Source organism: Mugil cephalus, chromosome 19, assembly GCF_022458985.1.
Source record: "Mugil cephalus isolate CIBA_MC_2020 chromosome 19, CIBA_Mcephalus_1.1, whole genome shotgun sequence".
NCBI classification, from domain to species: Eukaryota; Metazoa; Chordata; class Actinopteri; order Mugiliformes; family Mugilidae; genus Mugil; species Mugil cephalus.
The window spans coordinates 12,656,696-12,682,587 of record NC_061788.1 but is presented as its reverse complement, the minus strand read 5'-3'; the positions used below and the strand labels follow the sequence as shown (position 1 = coordinate 12,682,587).

At 39.1% G+C, this 25,892-nt stretch overlaps 2 protein-coding genes, 1 long non-coding RNA gene and 1 other non-coding gene across 5 annotated transcripts; 2 read left to right on the top strand and 2 right to left on the bottom strand.

Moving 5' to 3' along the window:
• The first annotated feature begins 266 nt into the window (after nucleotides 1-266).
• trnah-gug lies at nucleotides 267-338 on the top strand. The gene has a single exon. It is a non-coding gene; the product is annotated as a tRNA-His (tRNA).
• Nucleotides 339-848: 510 nt separating this feature from the next.
• On the bottom strand, nucleotides 849-1,454 carry LOC124996340. The gene is made up of 3 exons (XR_007110840.1): nucleotides 1,371-1,454; nucleotides 1,029-1,118; nucleotides 849-926 (listed from the first exon to the last, which is right to left on the bottom strand). It is a non-coding gene; the product is annotated as an uncharacterized LOC124996340 (long non-coding RNA).
• A 3,843-nt stretch (nucleotides 1,455-5,297) lies between these two features.
• On the bottom strand, nucleotides 5,298-7,437 carry rbp4l (retinol binding protein 4, like). The gene is made up of 5 exons (XM_047569894.1): nucleotides 7,281-7,437; nucleotides 6,743-6,860; nucleotides 6,516-6,652; nucleotides 5,888-6,000; nucleotides 5,298-5,801 (listed from the first exon to the last, which is right to left on the bottom strand). The coding sequence occupies exons 2-5, from the start codon at nucleotides 6,857-6,859 to the stop codon at nucleotides 5,578-5,580; spliced, it is 591 nt and encodes a 196-aa protein (XP_047425850.1). The 5' UTR covers nucleotide 6,860; nucleotides 7,281-7,437; the 3' UTR covers nucleotides 5,298-5,577.
• A 4,795-nt stretch (nucleotides 7,438-12,232) lies between these two features.
• Nucleotides 12,233-22,180, top strand: pde6b (phosphodiesterase 6B, cGMP-specific, rod, beta). Of its 2 annotated transcripts, XM_047569011.1 has the most exons (24): nucleotides 12,233-12,372; nucleotides 12,456-12,731; nucleotides 12,868-13,179; nucleotides 14,567-14,719; nucleotides 15,354-15,443; nucleotides 15,537-15,677; nucleotides 15,762-15,836; nucleotides 15,940-16,004; nucleotides 16,229-16,295; nucleotides 16,392-16,439; nucleotides 16,523-16,672; nucleotides 16,827-16,970; nucleotides 17,268-17,333; nucleotides 17,475-17,624; nucleotides 17,713-17,820; nucleotides 17,919-18,028; nucleotides 18,698-18,785; nucleotides 18,882-18,982; nucleotides 19,092-19,199; nucleotides 19,280-19,343; nucleotides 19,466-19,540; nucleotides 19,863-19,946; nucleotides 20,111-20,264; nucleotides 20,430-22,180. In XM_047569011.1, the coding sequence occupies exons 2-24, from the start codon at nucleotides 12,573-12,575 to the stop codon at nucleotides 20,483-20,485; spliced, it is 2,568 nt and encodes an 855-aa protein (XP_047424967.1). In that variant the 5' UTR covers nucleotides 12,233-12,372; nucleotides 12,456-12,572; the 3' UTR covers nucleotides 20,486-22,180. The 2 variants fall into 2 exon arrangements, with proteins under 2 accessions (XP_047424967.1, XP_047424966.1); XM_047569010.1 differs by having other exon boundaries at nucleotides 12,269-12,731.
• The last annotated feature ends 3,712 nt before the right edge of the window (nucleotides 22,181-25,892 follow it).

Below are 25,892 nucleotides of genomic sequence, written 5' to 3'. Positions count from 1 at the left end.
TTAATTCACTGAAATCATGTGTGAGAAATGTATTTCTGGTAGGGGATCAATCACCATGATTTGCCTTATTATTCATATTCTGTTTTTCATATTATGTTAAAATGAAAAAAAAAAAGAAAAAGAAAAATATGATAAAATTCTGAATTATAGTATATGTTTACTTCAAAACTCAGGTAGTCACATGTCCTTGGCTCCTTCTTTTCTTCTTCTTTGTGGTTTTGTCTTCTCTCCTCTTCACGTCATTGTTGATAGAAACTCATCAAGCAGCCGTGATCGTATAGTGGTTAGTACTCTGCGTTGTGGCCGCAGCAACCCCGGTTCGAATCCGGGTCACGGCAAGTGCTGCTGAAATGGAGAAAAGGTTTCCTGAAAAATGGGCAAAGGCGCAATTAATTCATTGAATCTGTGACAAAATAATACATGTCTGGCAGAATGTCACCATGATTTACCATAGTGATCATCCAGAACACATTGTCACTGACTGTTTCTTGTTTTGTAGCCTTTCCTATTTCTTAAAGATAAAATGGCATACAAAAATAATAATTAGGGAAACAGTTATTGAACCCATTGGAATCATGTTAAAATTTTGTCTTCTCTCCTCTTCATATCATTGATATCCAGAGGCCCATCAAGCAGTCGTGATCGTATAGAGGTTAGTACTCTGCGTTGTGGCCGCAGCAACCCCGGTTCGAATCCGGGTCACGGCAAGGACTGCTGAAGTGTGTGATAGCTCTTCTCTCTTGGTATTGAAACAGAAAAATGGCAAAAGAAATAATCAAATTAATTCACTGAAATCATATGTGAGAAATGTATTTCTGGTAGAGCATCACAATGTTTTACCATAGTGTTCATCCAGAGCACGTCCACACTGGCTCCTTCTTGTTCTTTTTCTGTCTTGTTTTTTTTGTAACATCATGACCTCTACTCTTTGTAAAAGAAACATTACCAAAAATATGGACCCATTTCAATCCTTTTACAATAAGATTAATAAAAATGATGAGAAAATCTGAAATATGGTATATGTTTACCTCACAGTGCAGGCAGTCACATATACTTGTCTTTGTCTTCTTTGTTTTGTCTTCTGTCCTCAGGTCATTGTTTCTAAAAGTCTCCTCTTTCTAAAAGATAAAAGGTAAAGTAATGGGTTATAATTCAATTTGTTGTGAACCAAAGACAATATATTGATAACGCTCAGGAGTTTTCCATAAAAAAAAAAAAGAAAATTAAATTTACCATTTTAATGAGAAAGGTTATAGAGCATGATGTTTCCTTCCATACTTTCTGCTATGATTTCTGTCTTTCTTTTTTCCTTTATGGACCTTTATGGACATAATGGACATTTTGATAAAATTAAAAAAATAAATATTTACTTCACAATGCAGGTAGTCTCTTATCCTTGGGTCCTTCTTCTCTTCTCTTCTCTTCTCTTCTCTTCTCTTCTCTTCTCTTCTCTTCTCTTCTCTTCTCTTCTCTTCTCTTCTGCGCAAAAGACAAATATCAAATCATTTCAGAACAATAGAAAAGTGGTTGAATATCAGAGAGAGTTATCATGAAATCATCAAGTATTTACCAACCAGAGAAGTTGTGTGGACATTTCTTCTCATCAAGTCTTCATCTCTCTCTCTTGGGCAATGAGGAAACTGTGATGAAGCGCAAATAAAATATGGACAATTGCAACAGAACAAGAAGATAAACGTTAAAATAAATTCTTACAATGCCATAAAATAAGGGAATAGTTACCATTTTTAAAGACAGGGTTGCAGATGGTGTGTTTCTCTCTCTACAAAAGACACAAAAGGAACGATTAGATGTTTTCCATAATCTGGGGATTATAAACTTCTCGCATGCACCAAAAAAACACTGACCTGTGCTTGTACTGGTCGTGTGTCTCATCAAACTCTAACTCTCCTTCTTGGTGGATCAGTGACCCTCCACCGGTTTGTCAGCTCTGTGTCTTGTGACCGGTAAACAGGGGAGATGACCCTGGTGAATGTGCTCCCATCGCTGGACTCCAAAGTGCGGACACAGTTTCTCCAGTCCCCCTTCAGCACTTCCATGTCCACTTTCTCTGGGATAACTGGAGTGAATATCCTACGGATGGGAGCGCCTGCAGGTGGCGCCAGCATGCCTGCTGGTGTGGCGTTCTCCCGGTTCTCTGGCTCCATCTCCTCATCGAAAGGCGAAGTGAAATGGAGCAAGCTCAGATAATCTTTGGTCTTGATCATGGGGAACTCTTTGGATCCCGTGGCCAGGCTGTGGTACAGGCTCAGGGTGGACATGCTCATCGAGTTGGTGTTCTTGGCGGTCAGAGGACGCTTTCTCATGTTGCTGAGGAACATTTGCAGGACGGTTCCTCGCTCCGTCAGATCAACTATATAGGGAATAGTTACCATTTTTAAAGAGAGAGGTTGCAGTAGATGGTGTGTATACATCATAAAACACATATGAACAATATTACAACTGTTAACTGTCATCAAAAAAAATCTGCTGGTTATGATTTTAAAAGGACTAAAATTCCATTTAATTACTTTTTTAAAGGGGAAATAAAAACCCAAAGTTTGCTGAGGGTTACTGTCTGTCTACTAAAAAAATAAAAAAAAATTAGGGGGTGTGTTGATCACCAAACCAGAAATGTGTTGGTATTGTGTTAATTAATCATGTGCGTTCGCGTTAAATCATTTGTTCTTGTTATTTGTAACACAATTTCCAGAAAAGTTAATTAACATTAATTTCAATCTAACCAGCATGAGGTTCATCAGTTCAATGACATGACCATGACCGGATGCTCAACTACTGCGCATGCTCCTTGCTCTTGAGTGGACACGGATTCAAAAGAAGCGGGAACAGGCACATTGAGACTTTTGGGAATTTTCACTGACTGAACGCCTTCAAATTTACAGGTAAGGCATTCATAATACGAATAATTAAGCTCAATAAGGTGACCGATACGTAACAATTATTACACGTTTGGGGCACGTTTTTAAGGGGGGCGGGGTGGGCGTTACCGTTACAACAAATGCTTTTATCCACAAGGGGTTTAATTTTTTTAAATATGCAAATATCAGCATAAAACAATAACAGCGACAGAACATGACAGGGTCCGACATGTGTGTTTGTCGCCTTTCAAACAAAAGTTACATGGGTGCTTCACAAAATACAAGTGGCGGCTTTTCGAGAGTGGAGGTTAGCCATTAGCAACCAATACAACGGCTGTCCGTTGTTAACGCCACACACTGCTACTGCTTTGGACGCACTGCGTATTGCGTCACTTCCTGGATTTGGTCCTGCGTCACCGCGTAGTACAGTCAATGGTCAACGCCGGTGAGCATTCACACTCCCTATGAACCGCACCAGGGTTCACTTGCATAATATGCAAATATCATGATCATTAAATAACTTAGTAATTTAGTTAGTTGATTATGATAAAATACTGGACAAATAAATCTGTTTTTCTTAACTAATTACAATACAAAACAATGTAACAATATAAAATTACAAATAATTTCCCTTTTACTACAAACAATTGTTTTAGAAAAAAATAAATAGTGCAAAATAAGAAAAAGTAACAATGTAACAAAAATATTAATATAACAATGTAAACAACACACATTGGAAAATAAAGTCAGTAACAGTTGAGCAAAATAAGTAATATTCATTAATACACAGGACGAGATGTTACGATGCCTTGTGCCATGATCTAAGGCAAAACTCCTTTAGAAGCCCAGTCCAACTGGAGAACTGACAAGCAGTCAGCTACTAACTAGCCTAGCCAGCAGCAGTAGATAATAGAGATGATGGGACATGCGACTACACTTCACACTACACTACACTGGAGATGGAGAAGCTCCTGCCGTGCACAAATTCGGAGTGAAGCTGTGCTCACATGAACTCTGTGAGGAGTAATTTACATTGTCCTAAGCCGTATGCAATGCAATTTCGTTCTGTGTGCACCCTGTGCATACAAAATTACAATAAAGTTAGTCTAAGTCTAAGACTCATAGAAGAGAAACTAACAAAAGTCAGTCTCATCATGCTAGTATACATTCAATACCGATACTGGTCTTGGTATCGTTATTTAGATTGATACGCCCGGCCCTACTTGCAAGCGAATCAAGACCTCCGTTTCCAAGCAGACCAGACCAGGTCATTTGTTTGGTCGACACCAGAGTTTGGTTGATCTTTCACACCTGCTCAAGTGAAGCGGACTATTAGAGGAAACAAACTGTGGTCAGTTTAAAGTGGACCAAACAGCTCTGATGTGAGAGCGACCCAAATGTGTTTTGCCTGGGATCTTGGCACAAGGGATTGCAACATCTTATTCTGTGTATTAATGAATGCTTCAAAACGAGTTTGACTGTACGTATGAAACGTTTTTCATAAATTACTCTTGTTGAGTGTCAAATAAACAGAACGCCCTTGTATTGGAAAAAAACGTGGCACATCATGAAAGCATTATGCGGCACTACAGGGTTTTTTTTGTTTTTTTTGAAATTCTGCAGAATGAAACGTGGTGTGATTCCCACATGACAACTGATCCTATCAGGGTTAAGCTAGTTTGTAAACAGACAAGCTTGCACAGTCCTGCCAACCAGGGTCATTACTGTCAGACATTATCCGTGATCCCCTGTTGATCCTCTGCTGGGTAAATTCCTAGATTTCAGCTGCTCTAACAAACCCAAAAACAAATAATTTCAGAGGGTGAACAGTACTTTAACTGTTGTTGAACAGTGTCCTGTGTGTGCGTGAGTTCTCTTTGTCTTGCTCCCACCATCCAAAGACATGCTTATTATTAACCGATGGGTAACTCGCACAATTTAACAAATGTAGCTATAGAGACAACAGTATTTCTGTCACTCTTTCTCAGTCTTTCACTGTTAAACTCAAAGAACTATGAATTAGACAGTCCAATTTTGTTTCTCCTTTCCTGACAGGATACAGTAATGTAACATATGACGTTCTGGTAATGCTGCCTAATTAGTCTGAACACTAATCTCTGAGCTGCAAACAAGACGTAGCTTCAGAATATTTTCAATTTGATCCTTGACCCTGCAGATCTCCCAAGTGGCTTAATTTAGTATAATAGGACTAAGATCTCTAAACATTAGGCCACCAGTAAGCCCATTACTGCTCAAAGCGTATAGTGTTTGGTTTGTTGCATTTTCTTGGGCTCAGAAGAGATTAGCCACCTCCAACGTGCAGCATTTCCACATTTTCAAGCCTGAAACTGCTGACAAATATATTTTTTCTATCTGCGTTGTTCAAATTTCTTAACAGGGCAAAGAAGACATTTTCACAGGTTTTTGTTTAGAAAAATATTTTTTATTTTACCTTTGACATTCACCAAAACACTCTGCTGCACCCAAAAACAGTGACATTTTCCTTTGACTTATAATGGATGGACGAGTGAAAAAGGAAGTTCAGGAAGGTAGGTCTCCTGTCATTCTTTTGTCATTTTTCCGCATCGATCACTCACACACGTATACCTTTTCTCACATACGCTCTCTCATTCTCCCTCTTCTTTCCGTTAAACCACCTAGACTGCAGCCAGCTGGTGCTCTCTTCCCCTCTCTTTTCTATTCAGCAGGCTCCAGACTGCAGGACAGGTTGGAACTGTCCAGCCATGCAGATGTCTTCCTGTTTCTGACGGACGACACGCTGGATGGCAGGAGGCAGGCCACGGGGGTTCCTGGAGAACACCAGGGCATAACCATCCTCACAACTGCCGTCGTCTTTCACGGTGCGGCAGGCGTAAGTGATGGCGTAGTTGTCATAGTCGGTGTCGATCACCCAGTAGTTGTCACCTTATATAGAAAGGAAGGGACGGTGTGAGGAGGAATGAGGGCATGAGGGAAGGATGTGAAGGTGGAAATGTGTGCGCAGAACTGACCTCCACTGGACAGGTAGCTGGCCAGTCCCTGGTAGTTCATGAACATCTTGCCGGGGGTGGTAGGGTCGGGGACGGAGTACTGAGCGGCCATGTCAGCGCACACAACCCAGAAACTGCAAAGTGAGGATGCAAATGTTTTCAAAATGCAAGCGTGTTTCCTACCTACTCTTAATTCTTAAACGTCAGAAAATCTTCCTATATATGTGGATGTATTTTACAGGCGCAGATGGTGTTCAGTCCGTGTTATGAGCACTTAAGTCAGCTGTTGCTCTTTAAGCCCACATTCCTGTGTAAAAGCCGTCTTCTCTAACTTGCATTTGTTCCTAATCCTCCATAATTCACAGAAAACCCAGCTTGTAGCTAGTGGTGCTCAGATTGCTTGTCCTGCCTTAAGACTTGGTGGACCATGAACACAACTTGAGCACCTTCCTTAACTTCTGAATATTTAAGCTGCCCTCACCTCCCCAGGTCTTAGAGAGTCAAGAATGGCTTTGCGTTTCACTTGACCTTTTCTTCTAATCAGTGGGTGTTAAAAGAAAGGTGACGCCAGATGGTCTTACTTTGGTTTAAGCCAGTTCTATAACTTTATCTGCAGATACTCAAATCTCTAAATGGCTCTCTAACTCACCCAAACAGGGTGACACGGCCCTTGGAGGAGGCAGTCATGGAGCCATCGTCGTCAATGGTGTACTCGGCTGAGATGTTGTCCTGCAGGAACAACCCCTCAGGGTCTTTCTTCTGCAGCGCGTACCACTTGCCTGCATACTGCAAAGAGAAGGAGAGGAAAAAAGAATGTCAGTAATTTTTTCCTTTCCTAACATACATGCTATTCATGTGGTATTAATTCACACATACCCTCTTGGGGTCAAAGTCCTGTTTGACTGAGAAGCTGTCAACAACACAGGAGGCAGACAGGCAGCGCTCCACGCAGGACACAAAGACCAGCAGCAGGGCCAGCTTAGAGGATCCCATTCTGTAAAGAAAATAAATATATCAGTGTTTTAACAGTCCAACGACCAAAGGACCTGTGCTATTATTCCTGCTAGGGTTCTGAACAGAGTCTCAAATGCTTTTCTGAGTCTTAAACCAGACTCAACAGACTACCAACTTGTACTGATATCCTAAATGTACCGTCAGTAAATTCATAATTTAACATGAGATAAATCAAACTGACAAACAGATCTAAAGGTACAGATGAGCAATAGCTGAAACACTTGGGAAGTTGTCGGTCTAAGACTCCAAGTCCAGAAAAATAGCAGATGCGGAAAACAATAAATAATCAATATATCTTTCGTACAGCATGATGATCACAACCTTTCTGATGATAACTGCAAAAGAAAATCTGAGAACAGCAACGGTCTACGCTGTAGTAAATGAAAAGTCTGCATCTTACCTGGTTTTGGGTCAAAGTAGTGAGAGTAAGTAAAATTCAAGTTCTGTCCGTGGTTATCCACCAGATTGTGTCTTGTGTCGGGGTTTGCCTTTATATACAAGCGCTACAGACGAGCTTATGGCTGATTTTCATTGCTTGGGACTAAATAAGGTGCTTAAATCTAGCGGTAATCCTGTTGGGTTGAAATCCTTATCGTAATCTGGCTTCAGTGTTCAAACCTGCCCAAGACTTACTATAAAAACAATTAGACCATTATGTAACTGAGAGGACGTGCAAGCACATGCATTACAGGCCTGAGAAAGGAGCTATAATAAAAATGTGAGCAAAACACAAAGTATCAAAGAATTCGATACTTTAAAGTTATTTAAAAATATATATAGTTTTAAAACGCTAGGGATATAACGGGAATGATTTGTTAAATTAACTTAAACACGTAGAGAACTCATTGTCTCAGACGACAGAGTGTATTTATTTTTAATCATTTATTTATTTCTTGCTTTAGTAGCTTAAAGTGCAGGCGTTTTAACAGACAAAACTAAAAAAGCTGTGTTTCTAGAGAGAGCTCCAAAAAAACTTAGTATACTTCAAAAAACAGAAAAAACATCAACAACAACAAAACAAGTCAAGAAACAGTAGATTTATATAAAATGAATCTACATTTTCATCTTCTTCATATGGCTTTTCTTGTGGAAAACAGATAATTATTAGCAACACACACACAGATAATCATAAGCAACACACATAATGAGTAACAGCTGCAAATCTGAATGAACACTCTAAGCCTCTAAAATACATTCTTTAGACTTTGGATAATCTTGAATTCCACTTAGTCACTTAGTCCTTATGAACAGATCAGAGAGATATTGCATTTTCACCTATATTATCTCATCAAAAATGTGCATCAGAGAATAAATCACGCCTTTATAATAATGAGTTTTATTGAACCTCTTCTAAAAACTCTCAGTGGCAAGTCTACCAAAGTTAAGACGAGAGAAATGGAGCATACCAAGTGTTTTACACATACTAGTTACAGAAGTGCTTGTCAGTGACTGTGGTACACAGAGTAGTGTTTAAATAATTGTTGGGTTTTTGTACAAGGACCTCCAGGCTGGGAGGGGTTGAGTCGCTTTTAGTTCAGACAAGCCATGTTTTTTTTTTAATGATTTTATTCTTCCCACGAGTGAGAAGTATTTCATGAACTCCTCCTTCAGGAAAGAACTGAGAAACACTGTATGAACAAGCAAAGGCACAGAACTATAGATGAGCTATTTGGGGCTGAATTACAGTGAAATGTATAAAAGATAAGGCTGCATTGTCTCATGTCACGGTACCTAGAAGTGGAGAGAGTAAATACATGTGGACTCTCCACAGTAATTATGTTGTCTGCTTTTGGTTGAGCGATCAAGATGTAATCCTTAGAGAACATCCCCTGTGAATACATCCAAATAACACAGTTAGATAATTAAATGATTAAGTATTCCAAATAGGGATTATTAACAAAAAAGGAATGTTTGTAAACTCTCGCTGGTCACCTAAGGTTACTGCTGGCATAATATATCATGTAATAAGCTGTTTTCCTCTTTTAATACTTCTGGCTGTTTGTCTAGTCACACTGAGCCCACGTTGATGGCAAACAGTCTGTGCAGTGAGGACACAGACAGACACATGAGTCAAGTCAGCTGATCTATCAGGGTTCTGCTCAGTACTATAATCCTGCTTGCATGGACTGAAATAGATCACTGACAGGAATAGACACACTACACGTCTTTTTAAATCACAAATAAACGGGCAAAAAAAAATTTATTTTATATCGCTCTCTCTGTGTCTATCTATAGATATATATATCTATAGATAGATGGATAGATACACATTTTTTTAAATTTGGTGGTTAAACTTAAATCTTATAAAATGGCACTTCTCTGTTTCTATTAATTAAATATGAGGTCATTCGTTTTGTATACTGGATTGTGGGCCTATGTTTGTTTTACAACAGGTCTTAGGCTATGAAAAGATTTAGGATCGTCTGACGGTAAAAATACCTCCAGGGTCTTGGTAACAAAGCAATGTTTCCTTCTTATATTCATAACCTTGTTTGGTATTGATGATATGACTAAAGCTGCTGAACATCCACTGGAACCTCTTTTAGTTTAATATCAGCTTTGCCAACTTAGGGGTGTCTGTCAATCACATATTTTAATCATATATTTTGATTATCGTTGTTATTCAGTCTACACCCACAAGGACCTGGGTAGCAAAATAAGTCACCAAGAGACCAGAATATCTTCATGTAAAGGCACATGGGGACACAGGTGCTAACATATGAGTCTGCTGCCATCTCATGGTGCACACCAGTATTGCGGTTAAAAAAAAGTGTGAGTACCTAAGTAGTAGAAGAAGAGCAGCGATGTGAAACATGAGATACAAGTCTGCCTACACCTCATCTTGTCAAAGACAAACCTCTGACTTTATATCTATATGTACCTGGTACAGTGTATATACATTTTATATTGCCCTATATTTTCTCATACTCATATATTACACATATACACTCATCAGTCACAACTTTAAAACCACTGACGGGAGATGTAAGAAACATTGACCAAAAACGCTAAGAAGTGCTAAAAACAAATTCCCTTAATGAAGTTGCAGTTATATCAACATGCACATTCCCAAAACATTCACACAACATTAAAAAGTAAACAATATTGACATGTACCACCCACATAGACCAGAACAGGCACCCCCACCCCATAGCACTCCTTGATGTCACAACTGTTTTGGATGCACAGGGGAGACCTACACAATATTAGAAAAGAAAATGTTATGCCTGATCTCTGTGTATTCTCTAAATTGTATATATACATGTGTCTTTTTATACTTTTTGTACTAATTATATTAATTTCTACCTCATTTTTGACCTGTCATTTCTCACATCTTTTCTAATAATGCTACTGGATACCGTTTCTATGGTAAAAAAAAAAAAGGAAAAAGAAAAGTCAGATCTTGGTGACACTATCTGAAAATGCTCAAGACGGCTCTATATACTATTTACACAGCCCAAAGATGTTGTTCTCCTCTATAACATCACTTTGTACCTCTCTCAACCTTATGACATTGTTTGCAATCACCATTGCACAAATAGTTTCCTCCTGTTGTGGAGTAAAAAGGGGCCCTCTTCCTCCTCTGTACGTTCTCTCAGGTTGTCTCGCCATCCTGTGTGGTGCAGAGTAAAACTGCAGTAATGTATATTAAACATGAGATATACTGCATAAACCCATAACAGTGGTTCCCACAGTTATGGGAAGCACTGCTCTGTGGAGAAGTGGCATGCTTCACACACCCCTCCCCATCAGTGAAAACTGAGATTCACCTGAGAGAAACTGTTCAATTTAGGAGACATTTTCAGAAAGAAAGAAAAAAAAATACAAAGAAATGTACAACATTCTCCTAGTTTTATAGGCATTCACAGGTATAGTTCATTTTGACTGACGTAACATAAGCAAATGATATAAAACAGAAGAGAAGTATGAAAGCAGTTGATGCATGTCCAAACACATTTGCAGTTTGTTGTATGAATGAGAAACTGCCACTGTGATGTTCACGCAAATGAGTCAATGTTGTGGATGTTGAACTAACTGCTGTGCCGATGTTAATAATGGTGTGAGAAATGCACCAAAGTGAAAGTGAAAAACTGTAACACTTGTGATTTTACATGGCTCAGCTAATAACAGACAGATTTCCATGAAACTGGACCCACACATCAATTCCCCCCTCAGAATAGTACATAACTATTTGTCCAGAACCATCATTAGGTAAAATTTTAAATTTATTCAGTGCTTCAGTTTATTGAATAAATACAATATAATACCTGCAAAACTGGCGACACTCCCAGCTTCATCTGTAGCTACTTTTGTGAATTAATGCTAACAGGTGGCAAGATGTAAAAGAGGATGCTACTTAGCATTAGCTTGTTAACAATGTCATTAACAGTGTGCACGTTAGCACGCTCATATTAGCTTTTAGTTCAAAGCTCAAGTGTGCCCAGTGGTGACCTCGCCAAGCAGATGGCATGGCCGAAGACTCTTGTTTACCACGGTTGCAGAACAGCATTCACAGTGTTGAGGTTCAGCGTGCACCGTAGCGAGGTAATGACCACCCCCGTCTGATTTCTATTCAGATGATAAACACTGATAATGTAACACCATTTGCACGCTGTTTTTCCATCACTCATTCTCTGTCTCACTGACACACAATGGACCTGCCGTAATCTATTATAATAGAAGCAGATTATCCATTTGACCTTTTGTTTAAGGTGTTTATGGAACCTTATTATAGACCTGACAGGTCCTCCCTGCTCTGAATGAAAGGATTAATTATCCTCTGAAAGTGCACAGATTTCTGTTATGTGTTGCTGCATGTTGAATGCACTGAAGACGTTGAAGCATCTGGAGAAAGACAGAGAGTTGGGGTGCTGAGATAATCAGCGAGTGTCCTGACTAAATAGGGCTTATGCTAGAGGAGGACTTTAACAGCTTGCATAGGTTGACCTGTGGGAGAGAAACAACATACTGTACTGTAAAACTATGGCCAACATACTGCAGATACAATAAGCAAAGTCCATGCATATGCACATGCAGTGTATCCTGTACAATGTATATAAATTGTGAATGTTGTAAGTTTTTACTACACAGATTTTGCAAGAGAATCTGTAACATGACCTATCCTTCTATGTCAGTGTGCAACATTTCTCACCCATTTATTTTATTTAAAGCTTGTTATTTTGATGTTATTTATATCTGTCTATATATATATATGTGATCAGTGTATTGAACACACTGAACGTACTAAAGCATAGTGGGGGCTGGATCATTTGGCCCACATATCGGTTACTACATGGTCAGCTGATGAGTTTAGCATAGGCAGATCCCTCTAACCTTCAGCACTATCTGCTGATGACAGAAGGATTGGATTCAGCCCTCTGCCTTCTCCCTCACTCAGTCCGCTCATCCCACTAACAGGGGGGGGATTATTGTTTTTTACCCGCAATTGAATGTGTCCACTTCTGTTTTACCCATTTCGGTGTAACACCTGGGTAAGGTTTCTTCCTTTCTCCGAGGCGTACAGTCGATAAGGGCGGTCACCTAGTGAGAGATGTTTTGCTCATTTTGTTTCTAGTTGGAGAAAGTTGGAGGTGGCCCTTCTGGAGCAGCCTTGGACCCAGCGGGAGCTCCATCACTGAGCTGAAGAGGGAGAAGACAGGGACATTTGGGAGAAGAGGAGGGAGAAGGAATCATGGGTGTGCAAAAGGAAGACGTGGAAAAGTTCCTTAAAGGAAACCCTGACTTTGCTAAAAAGTACTTTGCCAAGAAGATGAATCCTTCGTCCATATCGTCGATATCAGGACTCCCTGAGAAACAGATCGACTTTGGTCAGTTTCAGGAGCTCAGTCAGGTAAGTTGCGTTTAATTACCACCTAACTGGAAAAAAAAAAAAAAAAACAACATTGAGCAATGGTTGTGGAGGTTTATGATTGATCTCTGATGAAGATAAATCTCCTAAATTAGTATGCTTGTCTCTGTTTTTTAAGGTTGAAGAGGGCAAAATCATGTATGACCTGATCAAAGACATGCAAGAGAGCATTAACATGGAAAAGGTGGTGTTCAAGATCCTGAAGAGACTCAGCGCGCTCATCCACGCCGACTGCTGCAGCCTGTTCATGTACCGGCAGCGGAACGGCATCGGGGAGCTCGCCACGAGGCTCTTCAACGTTAACACTGAGTCAGAGCTGGACGACTGTGTGGTGCCACCAGACTCTGAGATTGTCTACCCGCTGGACATGGGAATAGTCGGCCATGTGGCCCTGACCAAGAAGACCGTTAATGTTAAAGATGTCACACAGGTAAGGGAGGAGTCAGTGAGTTAATTAATTAGTTAATTAGAGGGAAACACTTCAGGATGATGGAGCTCCATCTGTCCGTCAAAGTGTGATTCATGATATTACCACCAGGAGACACCTGAGTCACACACACGGGGGCTTTAACCGATGATTAACTTTATTAGTCATAAATAATTATGTGTACATGACAGGAAGAAATCAAGAAGCCTGGTAGGTTTTTCAGACATATTTGTGCTGATATACAGGTCGCAAAAAAGTGTAAGGAAACAGATGTAGGTCAAGGCTTAAAATAACACGATGCTGAACATGAACAAGATAATTAGGCCGAGTAACAATACTGATAATAAGAATAATATAATAATAATGTAAAGACAACTAAATTGTCATAATTATGCATTTTTATAAATTAACATGTAGAAGTTACATTTGATGCAGTCTAAAAACTAGTAAAAACATGACATTTATTTACTTTATTTCTACATAAAACTGAATGTTGTTTAGTTGTGATTGCATGAAACATGCTTTCATATGTTTGTCACAGACGAGTGAAACGTGTGCACACACACACGTTTTTATGGCCATCTTTGTGAGGACACTCATTAATGCATTCCCTAGCCCCTTACTCTAACCCTAACCATCTCAACTAAATGCCTAACTCTAACACTAACACTAATCATAACCTAATTGTAACCTTTACCCTAAAACTGAGATTTAACCGTGAAAACAGCCAAAAAAGTGAGGACTGGCCAAAATGTCCTCACTTTACACAAATGTCCTCAATCTGATGGTATAAAACTTAAACTGGTTCTCAGAAAGACAGCTGTACAAGAACACACACACACACACACACACACATATCTATACTTCACCAAGGGAGGGTGTAAATCCCCTTGTCAGACATAATCCATTTATTTTCAGATCCCGTCAGCCTCTGTTCGAGCTGTGGATTAGATGCCTCTGGCATTTAGTCAGCAGGAATCTAAAACAGATCAAAACCAGTTTGCTTAGTGTCCATAGTGCACCTTTATATTCTAGATTAAATATTCCATTAAGATTTTAATGGAACAACAATTTGCATCAAACTTTTTACCATATCCAGTACAATCCATATAAATAATTATTTTCTCTGTATTTTGATTAAACAACAAAATCATGTAACAGATATAATTATAGGATCTTTGGTTAAAATGGTTATTGTTGTAGAGGCTTAAAATGACCTACATCTCATTTATTTATTATACTCATACATCCACTAATGACACAGGCACTATGATGTGAAGAACGAGAACATTACCTGTGCTAATACTTAAATAGGAAATGTTTTTTAGTGCATGTGTGATTTTGCAAATATATGTCTGTGTGTGCTGAAGGCATCTTTACTGACTTTCAGAGCCAGCACTTCAGCTCCTTCGTAGACGAACTCACAGAATATCAGACCAAGAACGTTTTGGCAACTCCCATCCTCAACGGCAAAGACATGGTTGCGGTGATCATGGCGATAAACAAGACCACAGGACCTCACTTCACTGACGAGGATGAAGATGTGAGCCTCCGAACACACGATGCGTAAAACACAGTCAAATAACGTGTTTCTGCCTTTAATTCAAAACTTAAGAGGTTTTTGTGGACATATCTATCTAGCTGAGAGGGAATTTCCACCGAGCATTTGTACTGGTGGTGGGTCATGTCGTTAATCCGTCACTTATGATGGGGTCATCCTAATTAGGGATAAACAACTCTTCAAAATTAAAGTAAGCCTGAGATGAATGAACCCAGAGCCCAGTGGTGTAACATTTATACAGACATAACAAAAGAATGTAATGTACGTTTTCTAAATAAGAGCAGTAATCAAGCTCTGTCTTACAACAACAGAACATACTTTAGAAGAGAATCTACTTAAAGTAATTATAAAGATAAGATATCTGCATATGGAAGTTGTGTAAAAAGCAGTAAATAAATTAAAATTTAGCCCAGATATTAGCTTTTTATTAAAGGTTAGGTATAGGTATACAGAAACAGTGTTTATAGGGATTACTTTACTTTAAAAAAGAAAGCATGTAATGTAATATTTAAATTCTCTTCTATCCCATATAATCACACCTCAACATATATTTATTAAATGTGAGGTTTTGCTATGACACTTCTCCTATTTTTCTTTCCCTTGTTCGTCCATTCAGCTTTTTTTAAAGTATCTGAAAGTTGCCTCTCTGAACTTGAAGATCTACCACCTGAGCTACCTGCACAACTGTGAGACACGTAAAGGACAGGTACACACTTCAGCCTGCTCAATCCAAGCTTGGCTTTCTGCATCCTGTGTACTTGGTGCGCTCTTTTCACATCACTGCGTGTGTGTTTCCTAGCTGCTGCTGTGGTCTGCCAACAAGGTATTTGAGGAGCTGACGGACATCGAGCGACAGTTCCACAAAGCCTTGTACACAGTCCGAGCCTACCTCAACTGTGACCGCTACTCTGTTGGCTTGCTAGACATGACGAAGGAAAAGGTACCGTATCTTCCCGTACCTCCGTCTGTAATGATGTGCGTTTATTACCATGAGGTTAAACGTTTTTCCTCTGTCTCCTTCCAGGAGTTCTTTGACATCTGGCCAGTGTTGATGGGAGAGCAGGCACCTTACTCTGGCCCTGTGACCCCTGATGGCAGGGTACGCTACCCAGTTTCACTGATCTGTCATCACTTTGATTGGTTGTAGCTTTCTGTTCTTTAGATCCTCTCTCTCAAATCTACATATTTTATTGCTTTCATAGGAAGTTATATTCTACAAGGTGATTGATTATATATTGCACGGAAAAGAAGACATCAAAGTAATACCGTAAGTAAAAAAAAATATTAATAATAATTGTTCACTTATTCAAAATGGGTGATGTCTTAACATTCAGTCTACTCTTATTTATTTTGCAGATGTTTGTAGATTTGTATATTTAGGCCAGTTTCTGTGATAATAAAAACAGATACATCAAAAACAACATGATTTTATAAGAGCAGATCATCCGTAGCCCAACAATAACCAGTGACTTCTGTCTGTCTGTCACACAGGGGTCCTCCTGCAGATCATTGGGCTTTGAGTAGTGGCCTCCCTACTTATGTTGCTGAGAGTGGTTTTGTGAGTTTCCTTCTTAAATTTTTGCTCTTAGCTGTCACTACTGGAAGTGAAGGTGTCTGCACAGTCTGACCAGTGTGTCCTCCTTCTGCTCCTTAGATCTGTAACATTATGAATGCAGCTGCAGACGAAACGTTCCAGTTTCAGGTAAGAGACTTCAAAATGCCACGACTACACGTTTCTGCCTCCTAGAGTATAAGATACGTTTGTTTGTTGTTTCAATTTTGCAGAAAGAGCCGCTGGACAGCAGCGGCTGGACCATAAAAAATGTTCTATCGCTGCCAATCGTCAACAAAAAGGAAGAGATAGTCGGTGTGGCCACGTTTTACAACAGGAAAGATGGAAAACCCTTTGACGATCAGGATGAGCAGCTCATGGAGGTAACAACATCGTCATCATTTGCATGCACTTGACATACAGTCAGGGTTTTCAAAATCAGACACTACTCTATTATTTCATTTATGTGTCGACATCATATCCTAATGTCTTCAATAACATTTATCCCAATCTTCTGCTGATTGTCCCATCTCTCAGGCTTTGACTCAGTTCCTAGGATGGTCAGTTTTGAACACGGACACTTACGACAAGATGAACAAGCTGGAGAACCGCAAAGACATTGCTCAGGACATGGTGCTCTACCATGTCAAGTGTCGGGATGACGAGATTCAGAATATCCTGGTCAGTACTGTTCTACTGTACATTGGTAATCTATTAGAAACACTGTTGCATTCAGATAAAGTGGGTTTCCAACCTCAGTGAGACTCATCTATTGAAATAAAAGTGAAATATTACCTTTTTCATCAACAGACAGCAGAGTTGGGGTCCAGCATTTAAAATATAAAAGCCTCATAATTCATATTTTCTGTTCTGTATATCTACCCAACATTGTCCTTTAACTGCCTCTTATCGATTCTGTACTTGTTGTTTGTTCAGTTTGAGCACATCATTTATAAATGGCTTTATAATCTGTCCCAGAACACGAGAGAGGTCTATAACACGGAACCCAGAGAGTGTGAAGAGGAGGAGCTGCTAGCTATCCTGGTAATGCTACAATCTACACAGCTGTGTCTCAGTCACATTTAATTTGTCTCCTCACATTCACATGTTTATGAGAGTGACCATGGAGTCAGGAGAAAACAAATTGTCCTAAACTATACTCTGCTTTTGTTCTGTGTCCCTCAGAAAAAAGACCTCCCTCCACTGATTAAGAAGTTTGAGATCTACGAGTTCCGCTTTTCAGATTTTAACTGCACAGAGATGGAGCTGGTGAAGTGCGGGATCCAGATGTACTACGAGGTCGGAGTGGTCAAGAAGTTCCAGGTCCCTCAAGAGGTAACGTATTTTATCTTCTGTTTGCAGCCAGTTGGTTGTGATTTCACTACAGTTTATGTAATTAACACGTTCTCTGCTCTGCTTTTAGGTGCTGGTTCGTTTCATGTACTCAGTCAGTAAAGGCTACAGAAAAATCACCTACCACAACTGGCGCCATGGCTTTAACGTGGGCCAGACCATGTTCACACTATTAACGGTAAATGTTTGTTTCATCAGTGTCTGTTTACATTTTTATTCCACCAAGTTGTGGATGTTGTGCATTGTCTGTGCTTTAACCTTTTCTTTTAACCTCAGACAGGGATGTTGAAGCGCTACTACACTGACTTGGAGGTTATGGCTATGATAACTGCAGGATTCCTGCATGATATTGATCACAGAGGGACAAACAACTTGTACCAGGTCAAGTAAGTACTTTCAGGTACTTTTTGATTTTGTGATTAGCAAAGAAAACAAACCCCCCTATGGTTTGCAACATAGTAGAGTGTATGGGATAATCAGTGCCCTTCAGAAATGTTCAGACACCACACTGCTGCTATATTGATACTCAATATTACCATGCTGCATGAACATCCAATACATGTATCCAGATGTATGAATTAAAACTGCTTTTTAATGTCGTAAAAACATCCGTAAAGCCATTATTTTCTATTAATCGTCATCATTCATAGTGAATATCTTGCATGTTTTTTACGGACAAATTTGCATATTTTGGTGCTCATAAAAGTATATACTGACTCGCAGCAGTTGGAAAGCACTAATGTCATCACGTGTAACTCGGTGAATATGACTTTCAATATAAACCTAATTCTGAAATTGATTTAAACCTTTCGGCTCCGAGGCCCCTGACTGAGAACATATAGATAAAATGATGAAAAAGAGAATCATGATTTAGGTTCACACGGCTACATAGAAGAAAACACGTTCATTAATCTGGCTTGCCATATGGATAGGCAGTTTTAATGCATTTCAGATATAATCAGAAATAATTTCACATACATTCATAATCACATGTGCTGATACCTCACACATGCTCCTGCCTATATTTGATGCTGCTCTTTTATTGACCTCATCAGATCTGGGAACCCTCTGGCCAAGTTACACGGCTCCTCCATCTTGGAACGACACCATTTAGAGTTTGGAAAGTTCCTCCTGGCTGATGAAGTGAGAAAGAAAAACACGAGGATACTTTTACTATTACTCTCCTCCCTGTCCATTCAGTAACCATGACAACCTCTTTTTCCCCGATCTCACCTGCAGTCACTGAACATCTACCAGAACCTGAACAGGCGACAAGTGGAACACGTGATTCATCTCATGGACATCGCCATCATCGCCACCGATCTGGCTCTTTACTTCAAGTTAGCACATACTCTAAACGCATCACCTTGTTTTGCTCTGTCTCTTGCACCATAAACATACACGAAACACAAAAATAGTAAAACGTCCCTTCTCCTCGTACCTTGCCAGGAAGAGAACCATGTTCCAAAAGATCGTAGACCTTTCACACACGTATGAGGACGAAAAGAAGTGGGTCGATTTCATGTCTCTGGAGACAACCAGAAAAGAGATCGTCATGTGAGTACCAGTGGTACAATACTCTCAAGTCATCTACTACCACACAATCCTCTGATCCTCTAAACGTGTTTCCATTTCAGGGCCATGATGATGACTGCGTGTGACTTGTCCGCCATCACTAAGCCCTGGGAAGTACAGAGCAAGGTGAGAGGCACAAAAATGTGTAAATGAAGGACTTTCTGAGTGACCAGAGTCAACGTTCATGAGTTAATTTAAATAAATAGGATTGTGATTACATTAGATCACTATGTGTGTTTGTCGTTCAGGTCGCTTTGTCTGTGGCAGCAGAGTTTTGGGAGCAGGGTGACCTGGAGAGGACTGTACTCGAACAACAACCCATTGTGAGTTTACAAAGTGTTGGAAAAAAATGTGTATCTGTGTGAAACGCACTCATCTATAGAGCGTCACACAACATAATATTACTGAAACGTGTTGCCTGTGGGATCCAGGTCACTGATGCCTGGGTGAAATTCAAGATGCTCAGACACACTGTAATCACTGTTGTGATGTAATGTAATGAATGGAAGCTGTATTGTAACAGTAGTGATTAAGTAGCATGATGTTACAGTATGAGAGGCCAGACGTCCCAGTTACTGTAGGTTCTCACCAGTTTGTATTCCCAGTGACGGTGCAGTTATTACAATGTTCTGTCTCTCCCAACAGCCCATGATGGACAGGAACAAGGCTGCAGAACTTCCAAAGCTACAGTGTGGTTTCATTGACTTTGTCTGCACGTTTGTCTACAAGGTAACGTTTAATATTGTTTCTTTTCAATCTGTAACCTACACATTACATTACTCCTTTCAGTTGATTGTCACTCCTGTGCAAGATACGCATGATTAGCCTACAAATGTAAAGGCCAATATTCACTGGAATATGCACAAGCACCTGTTTTGTTTTTATCTTTTCAGGAGTTTACTCGCTTCCACCCGCAAATCCAGCCGATGCTGGACGGCATCTTAAACAACAGGAAGGAGTGGAGCGCTAAGAAAGACGAGTACGAGGCTAAACTCAAAGCCATGGAGGAAGAAAAGGCTGCAATGGAGGCAGCAGCAGCTACTAAAGGTGCAGTGATGCTTTCATTTATAATAATCACTCATCTACAGAGAATTTGTGAAATGTTTACCAAAGTTTACTGCGATTGCTTGTCATTTTAAATGCATTTCCTTTAAGAATTTCCTGATTGACAAACACATTCACACGTTTCTATAATGCGCATTCGTCCAACAGTTGCAAACAACACCGGTGGTGGAGGGTCGGGCTCCAAGACCTGCTCCGTGAGCTAAAAGTACAGAGTACGCCAAGGGGGGTGCACATAGATGCTCAGGATGGACTGACAGCCATGAATGCACAGCCCCTGTACAACTTCTTCAGGAAAAATAGTTTCATCAGGGAAGAAAAAATCTGAACAGGCAGAGATCTTCACCAAGAAGAGCAAAGTTTAACCTTTATGGGACATTAGCGAGGTGAGCCAAAAAAAAAAAAAAAAAGAACTATGCAGAACATCACTTTAACAGAAACAGTCATGACGACCAGCTGCTCCTCCCTGTCTTCACACTCACTGTACTGAAATGCACAGAGAGGTGATTGTTGTGTTTCAGGTTTCTTTTACGTTCAAAATAGTTTCCCTAATGTGAAAATTAATGTTAACTACAGTGTATGTGTGTATTTCTTTGTTGTGAATCATCAAACCTACAGACCACAATCTTTTATATTTTGCTCCACTTTCTTAAAACCTATTATTTAACCCAGGGAACATCTTGTTTATACATCCCTGGAGTAAATGTCACCCCTGTGCAATATGTATCATTTAAGAGAAATCACACAGTTTCCTGTAATTCTTTTTAAAACACGTTAGGCTGTACAGAATGTACATTGTGCATTATTTAACATTTATCTTGTTGTCACAGAAATGTAGATAATGGATAGAATTAAATAGCATCCTTTCTTCTTAAATTTAATGTAATGTTCACTCCTTCCAGTCACTTACTATTTACAATTGAGAGTTTGTTTACCTTGACTGCAGAGAGCCAAAGGTAGACGTTCAGCGATGCTACAGTTAATCATAAATGTTAAAGCAGTGCAATAGGGACGCAAACAGGTCTATAGATGCTTATTCATGATGCCTTTATATTGTATATACGTAGCCGAGTGTTCTAGTAATACAAATGTGTTATGAAATAAGAGTGCTTCAGGTGGTTCCAGATAAAACTGATACATACATTCAGTTTGTTCTGTTTACATCTTAATTTACTGTGCTCGTTTATACTTATCATGAAGAGAGAGATGGTTTTTGACCGAGGACGTTCACTCAAACGGCTGTAAAGAGTGAGTTACATCAAAATGAATCCCCATTTGAAAACGAATCCCTGCACTGGGTCAGCCACAATAAACTAACCACACTGGGGACAAGTTATCACACTAATAATCGACCATGTGTTTGATGAGGGAGGAAACACATGAAGAACAAGAAAACTTCACAAAATAACAATCGGGTCCAAGACCTAAAACTACTGTGCTGCGAGGAATCATCACTAATCACTGAGTCATCAGGCTGTTACGATTACAGCCTCAAAATATAACCTATATATAACCAAGGCAGCAAAGGCTGTTTAAAGAAGCTTTGTGTAAGGACTTGTACATACTGCCTCCCTACCTGTAAATATAAAAAATATTTTTCTAGTTGAAACATAGGATGCATATTTTTACTTAGTAACATTTACAAGCACTGGCAAGTTTCTTATTTCCCTTATCTATTCGATTTTGAGTTTATCATGCTTGCCTCAGACACAGATGTTACATTATTCTAATAAGCTGTGGGCATATCAAAGTATAATAACAGATAATGAATGAATCTTGACATGAGGATATGCTCATAACATTTTTAAAATAGACTTAATTTTCAGTATTGTAAAGCTTGCCTCTTCATGTACTCCACGTGTACAAAGACGATCCAAATAAAGCAAATGTATTTTTATGAGGCAACGGTGTGAATTCATTGCCTGAGTCACTGAAGCTGAAACTTACTTTTAGCACTTTTACATCAGAGTATGTGTATATATGTGTGTGTGTGTGTGTGTGTATATATATATATATATATATATATATATATATATATGATTTAATAGAATATGTTCTCATGCAGCGCGGAGTTCTTAATGAAGGTTACAGTATTACACAACACACAAAGAGTATTGAGGGAACACTTCTGTCCACACTGCACTTTCTACTACTGGTCCCTGACCCCAATCCTGGGATTGCTGCTAAACAAGGCCAGGATTACCACCACGCTCTTCTCTCAGGCTCATCTCCCACTGAAGGACAGGTACACACAAACACACACCTGCTCTGGTCACAAAATGTGTGTGGGGCAGCGTTGCCTTTATTTCCATTTCATACTACAATGTAAATGATCTCTTTTTGATTTAAAATGTCTTTTTTTATATACTTCAGTGTAAGAAATTCCAAAATACAAATGAGACAAAAAACAATTCTTACATTAAAAATATTTTTATTAGGTTTGGAATTTAACACAGGTGATTCATTTGAGGATGCTCTCACTGGCTGCAGAGAGAACAAGAGGGAGAAAATATGTAAACGAGACATTTAATAAATGCACTGTGACAGGAACAAAGCTAGCATGCATTCCTGAGTTACCTTCAGACAGTTGTTTGTAGATCCGTTCCTGTTCCTCTCTAGCCTTCTTCTCTGCTTCCTCGACCCTCCTCTCCTCCTCAGCAATGGGCTTCAGGCGCTCTTAACGAGAAAAACAACATATATATATTACTGCAAAATATCACAATGGCAATGAGGGAGTCCAGCATCATGAGGCACTTTAAAGGTGGATTACACTTGAGCATGACAGTATGGTGTGAACTATTCACAGTGCATTTGTATCACATAAATTCAGTCTAGGTGGACTTTATTCTTCTCGAATTAAATCTCTTTAATTTTAAAAATGCAGCAGACAAGCAGAATCACAAAGGTTAAATCAGTCTGCATTACAGTTTGCAGGAAGCTTCAAGTGGCATTAGCACACATGCACTCTCTTGTGAATCACATTTTCTCATCAGTACTTTATGTTTTAGGCAGTTTTACAAACAAAATAACATTACATAACGGATAAGCGGCGTCTGGAGGAACAGTTGTGTTAATTAATGTTCCATTTAGGAATAAAATAATTAAAAAGAAGCATTGAATAGGCCACACTGGTCCTTTGTGGGTTTGTGAGGAGGATAACTTGAACTAACAACCTGCTACATATATTAAAGTAGCAGAATGCATGTATATTATAATGACATTGATAAGATGCTTTCTCTTGAGGTATTCTGACTTGCCACAATTAGAAGGTGTAAATAGTGAGGCGGTGAAGGAGAGACAGGCAGACAAATCTGAACATTAAAACTACAGCAGCTGGACTAAATTCTGACAAATATATTGTTTTACTTCAAAATCTCTTCCACGCTTCGAGATGTATTTTGCTGTTAAGTGATTTAAAAATATAAAACACCACATGCAATTCACTAGTACTGTGGCACTGATAGAAACTTTATTTAACAACCACTGAGACACTTTGGATCCGGACTGAGACACTTAAAATGTCTATATTTCTCATGTCTGGTTGTAGATTGGACTGTATATTCTCAGTATATTTGTAACGTTACTACCTCATTCTTACACTATTTTTAAGATTATTTTTGTTTTATCTTATTCCATTTTTTTCCTTGACTCGTATTCTTATATCTATGTCTGGTCACATTTATATTCTCTGTTATCTTGACCCTCTTGGACCAAACTATTTCTCTGCGGATCGATTCTGATTCTGAATAAAGTGATCTTGAATCTTGAAAACTCGCATTCTCACTAGCGCATGCGCACTGACGAACTTACCAAATCGCTGTTTGCCATACAGCATGCCGATCAGCAAGGCGGACCACCTGGCCGTCTGAAATAAAAGTCAATCAAGCAGTTAAGACAGCGAATCATTTATGATTACACAAACTGTGTAAAACATGCCAACACGATTGTGTTGTTTTTCTCAACAGTCTTCCACTACGTACATCTATGTCGTGACTGTCACTCTTAGCTGACACTGACAGAAGGAGACACCTTCATGGTGAGTATTTTTCGCAGTTCTGTGCATAACTGTGCTAATTCTAAGATCACCTCTCAGCAAATTAAGCGATAATCACATAATAATAACACAAACTACACCGTAGTAGCTCTGAGACAGGAGCGAAGTCCGTTTTTTTCTCTGACCTTTCAGCTGAACGGGATGACACAGACTATACCTGTGTTCAGAAAATATGAATCTAAGCATATAAACTAGTTACCAAAGACGGGCAACGTCATTTGCATCAGACAAACGTGGAAGGTCCAGATTTACAGCTGTTTTACAGGAGACATGTTCACCTGCACAGCCTCTCAATGTCATTGCTAGCAAACAGCAGCTAGCATGCTACTAAGACAGCCGTCGTTGAGGAGCATTTCGCAAATCTTTACGTATTAATCTTGATGCTTTTTAATAATTCTCCAATTCAAATGAACATAAATGTTCATGCTAAACATCATGTTATTACCTTGATAAGCGGAGACACTGCGACTGGAGGAACCATGGTGAAGCGAGACTGTGGTTTCCGGTTTGGGCGGAAGTAGTTTTTTTTAGTTGTACTTTTTTTCATGATAGAAGAAGAAACTTACAAGCGTATTGCGGCAAATTCATAAGGGTTAAATTCTAACAACCTTGACGTGGACGTGTACACGTTTATATATACCATTGTGATAATTTTTCCGATTTATTTTTATTCATGATTAGTCCTGAATAGTTTTTTCTTTTTTTAAAACAATAGGCTGACCCAAACATTTCAGAGTAGACTCGTTGCTGTAGTGACAATTATGTAGATGGTTGAAATGACAACAAAAATCTACTTAAAATAGTAGTATAAATATGATTGCTCTATTATTGTTATTATTTATTATACTATTACCAGGTATTATATAGGAAGTTGTACAGGTAATCATTAAATAATGCATGTTACTCATCTTAATGCAGGATTTTGTTTATTCAACAAAATCTTCACTGGTTACAAATTTTTAATTAAGGGATCAAAAACAAAATTTTATTCAGAATAAGTATTGGACTTTCCCTGATAACATGGTGCAAAATAATCCAGAATACAAAAGAATATAATATAAAGTTAAGGCAAACTAAAGGAAATACAAATATGGACAAAAATAACTGTAGGAGTTAACAGATAAGAAAAACACAAGTATAACAGTATATGTTCTACTTGTGTATATGATGATGTTACATGAAAGTTTGAGGAAGGAAAGTCTTCCTAACCTTAAAAGTAGAGAGGGTGTCTGGGAGCTGGTTCCACAGGAGAGCAGCCTGATAGGAGCCCATTCAACTTTTTGAAACTTTCAGGAACCACAAGTAGTCCTGCACTCTGAGATCGAAGTGATCTGTTAGGAAATATATAAATTGTCAAACTCTTTCCAGCCTATATGTGAGCCAAAGTCTTCCCAGAGGTGCAAATTAATTTAGAGTTGTAGTTACAGAGGCTAAGGAACACTATACCATTTGTATTTGGGCTGAAATCTGAATAAAACTTAGCAGAGGATGGTTTCAATCCATCGACCTCTGGGTTATGGGCCCAGCACGCATCCACTGCGCCACTCTGCTAGAGAAAC

Bases quoted from the DNA above. Each gene is read 5' to 3' on its own strand.
- rbp4l (XM_047569894.1), bottom strand. From the start codon at position 6,859: ATGGGATCCTCTAAGCTGGCCCTGCTGCTGGTCTTTGTGTCCTGCGTG. The intron at 6,653-6,742 runs GTATGTGTGAAT...TTCTCTTTGCAG, and splicing joins AGGACTTTGACCCCAAGAGG to TATGCAGGCAAGTGGTACGC. The intron at 6,001-6,515 runs GTGAGTTAGAGA...CTCACTTTGCAG, and splicing joins GGCCGTGTCACCCTGTTTGG to TTTCTGGGTTGTGTGCGCTG.
- pde6b (XM_047569011.1), top strand. From the start codon at position 12,573: ATGGGTGTGCAAAAGGAAGACGTGGAAAAGTTCCTTAAAGGAAACCCT. The intron at 15,837-15,939 runs GTACGCTACCCA...TTGCTTTCATAG, and splicing joins CTGTGACCCCTGATGGCAGG to GAAGTTATATTCTACAAGGT. The intron at 19,344-19,465 runs GTGAGAGGCACA...TTTGTCGTTCAG, and splicing joins CCTGGGAAGTACAGAGCAAG to GTCGCTTTGTCTGTGGCAGC.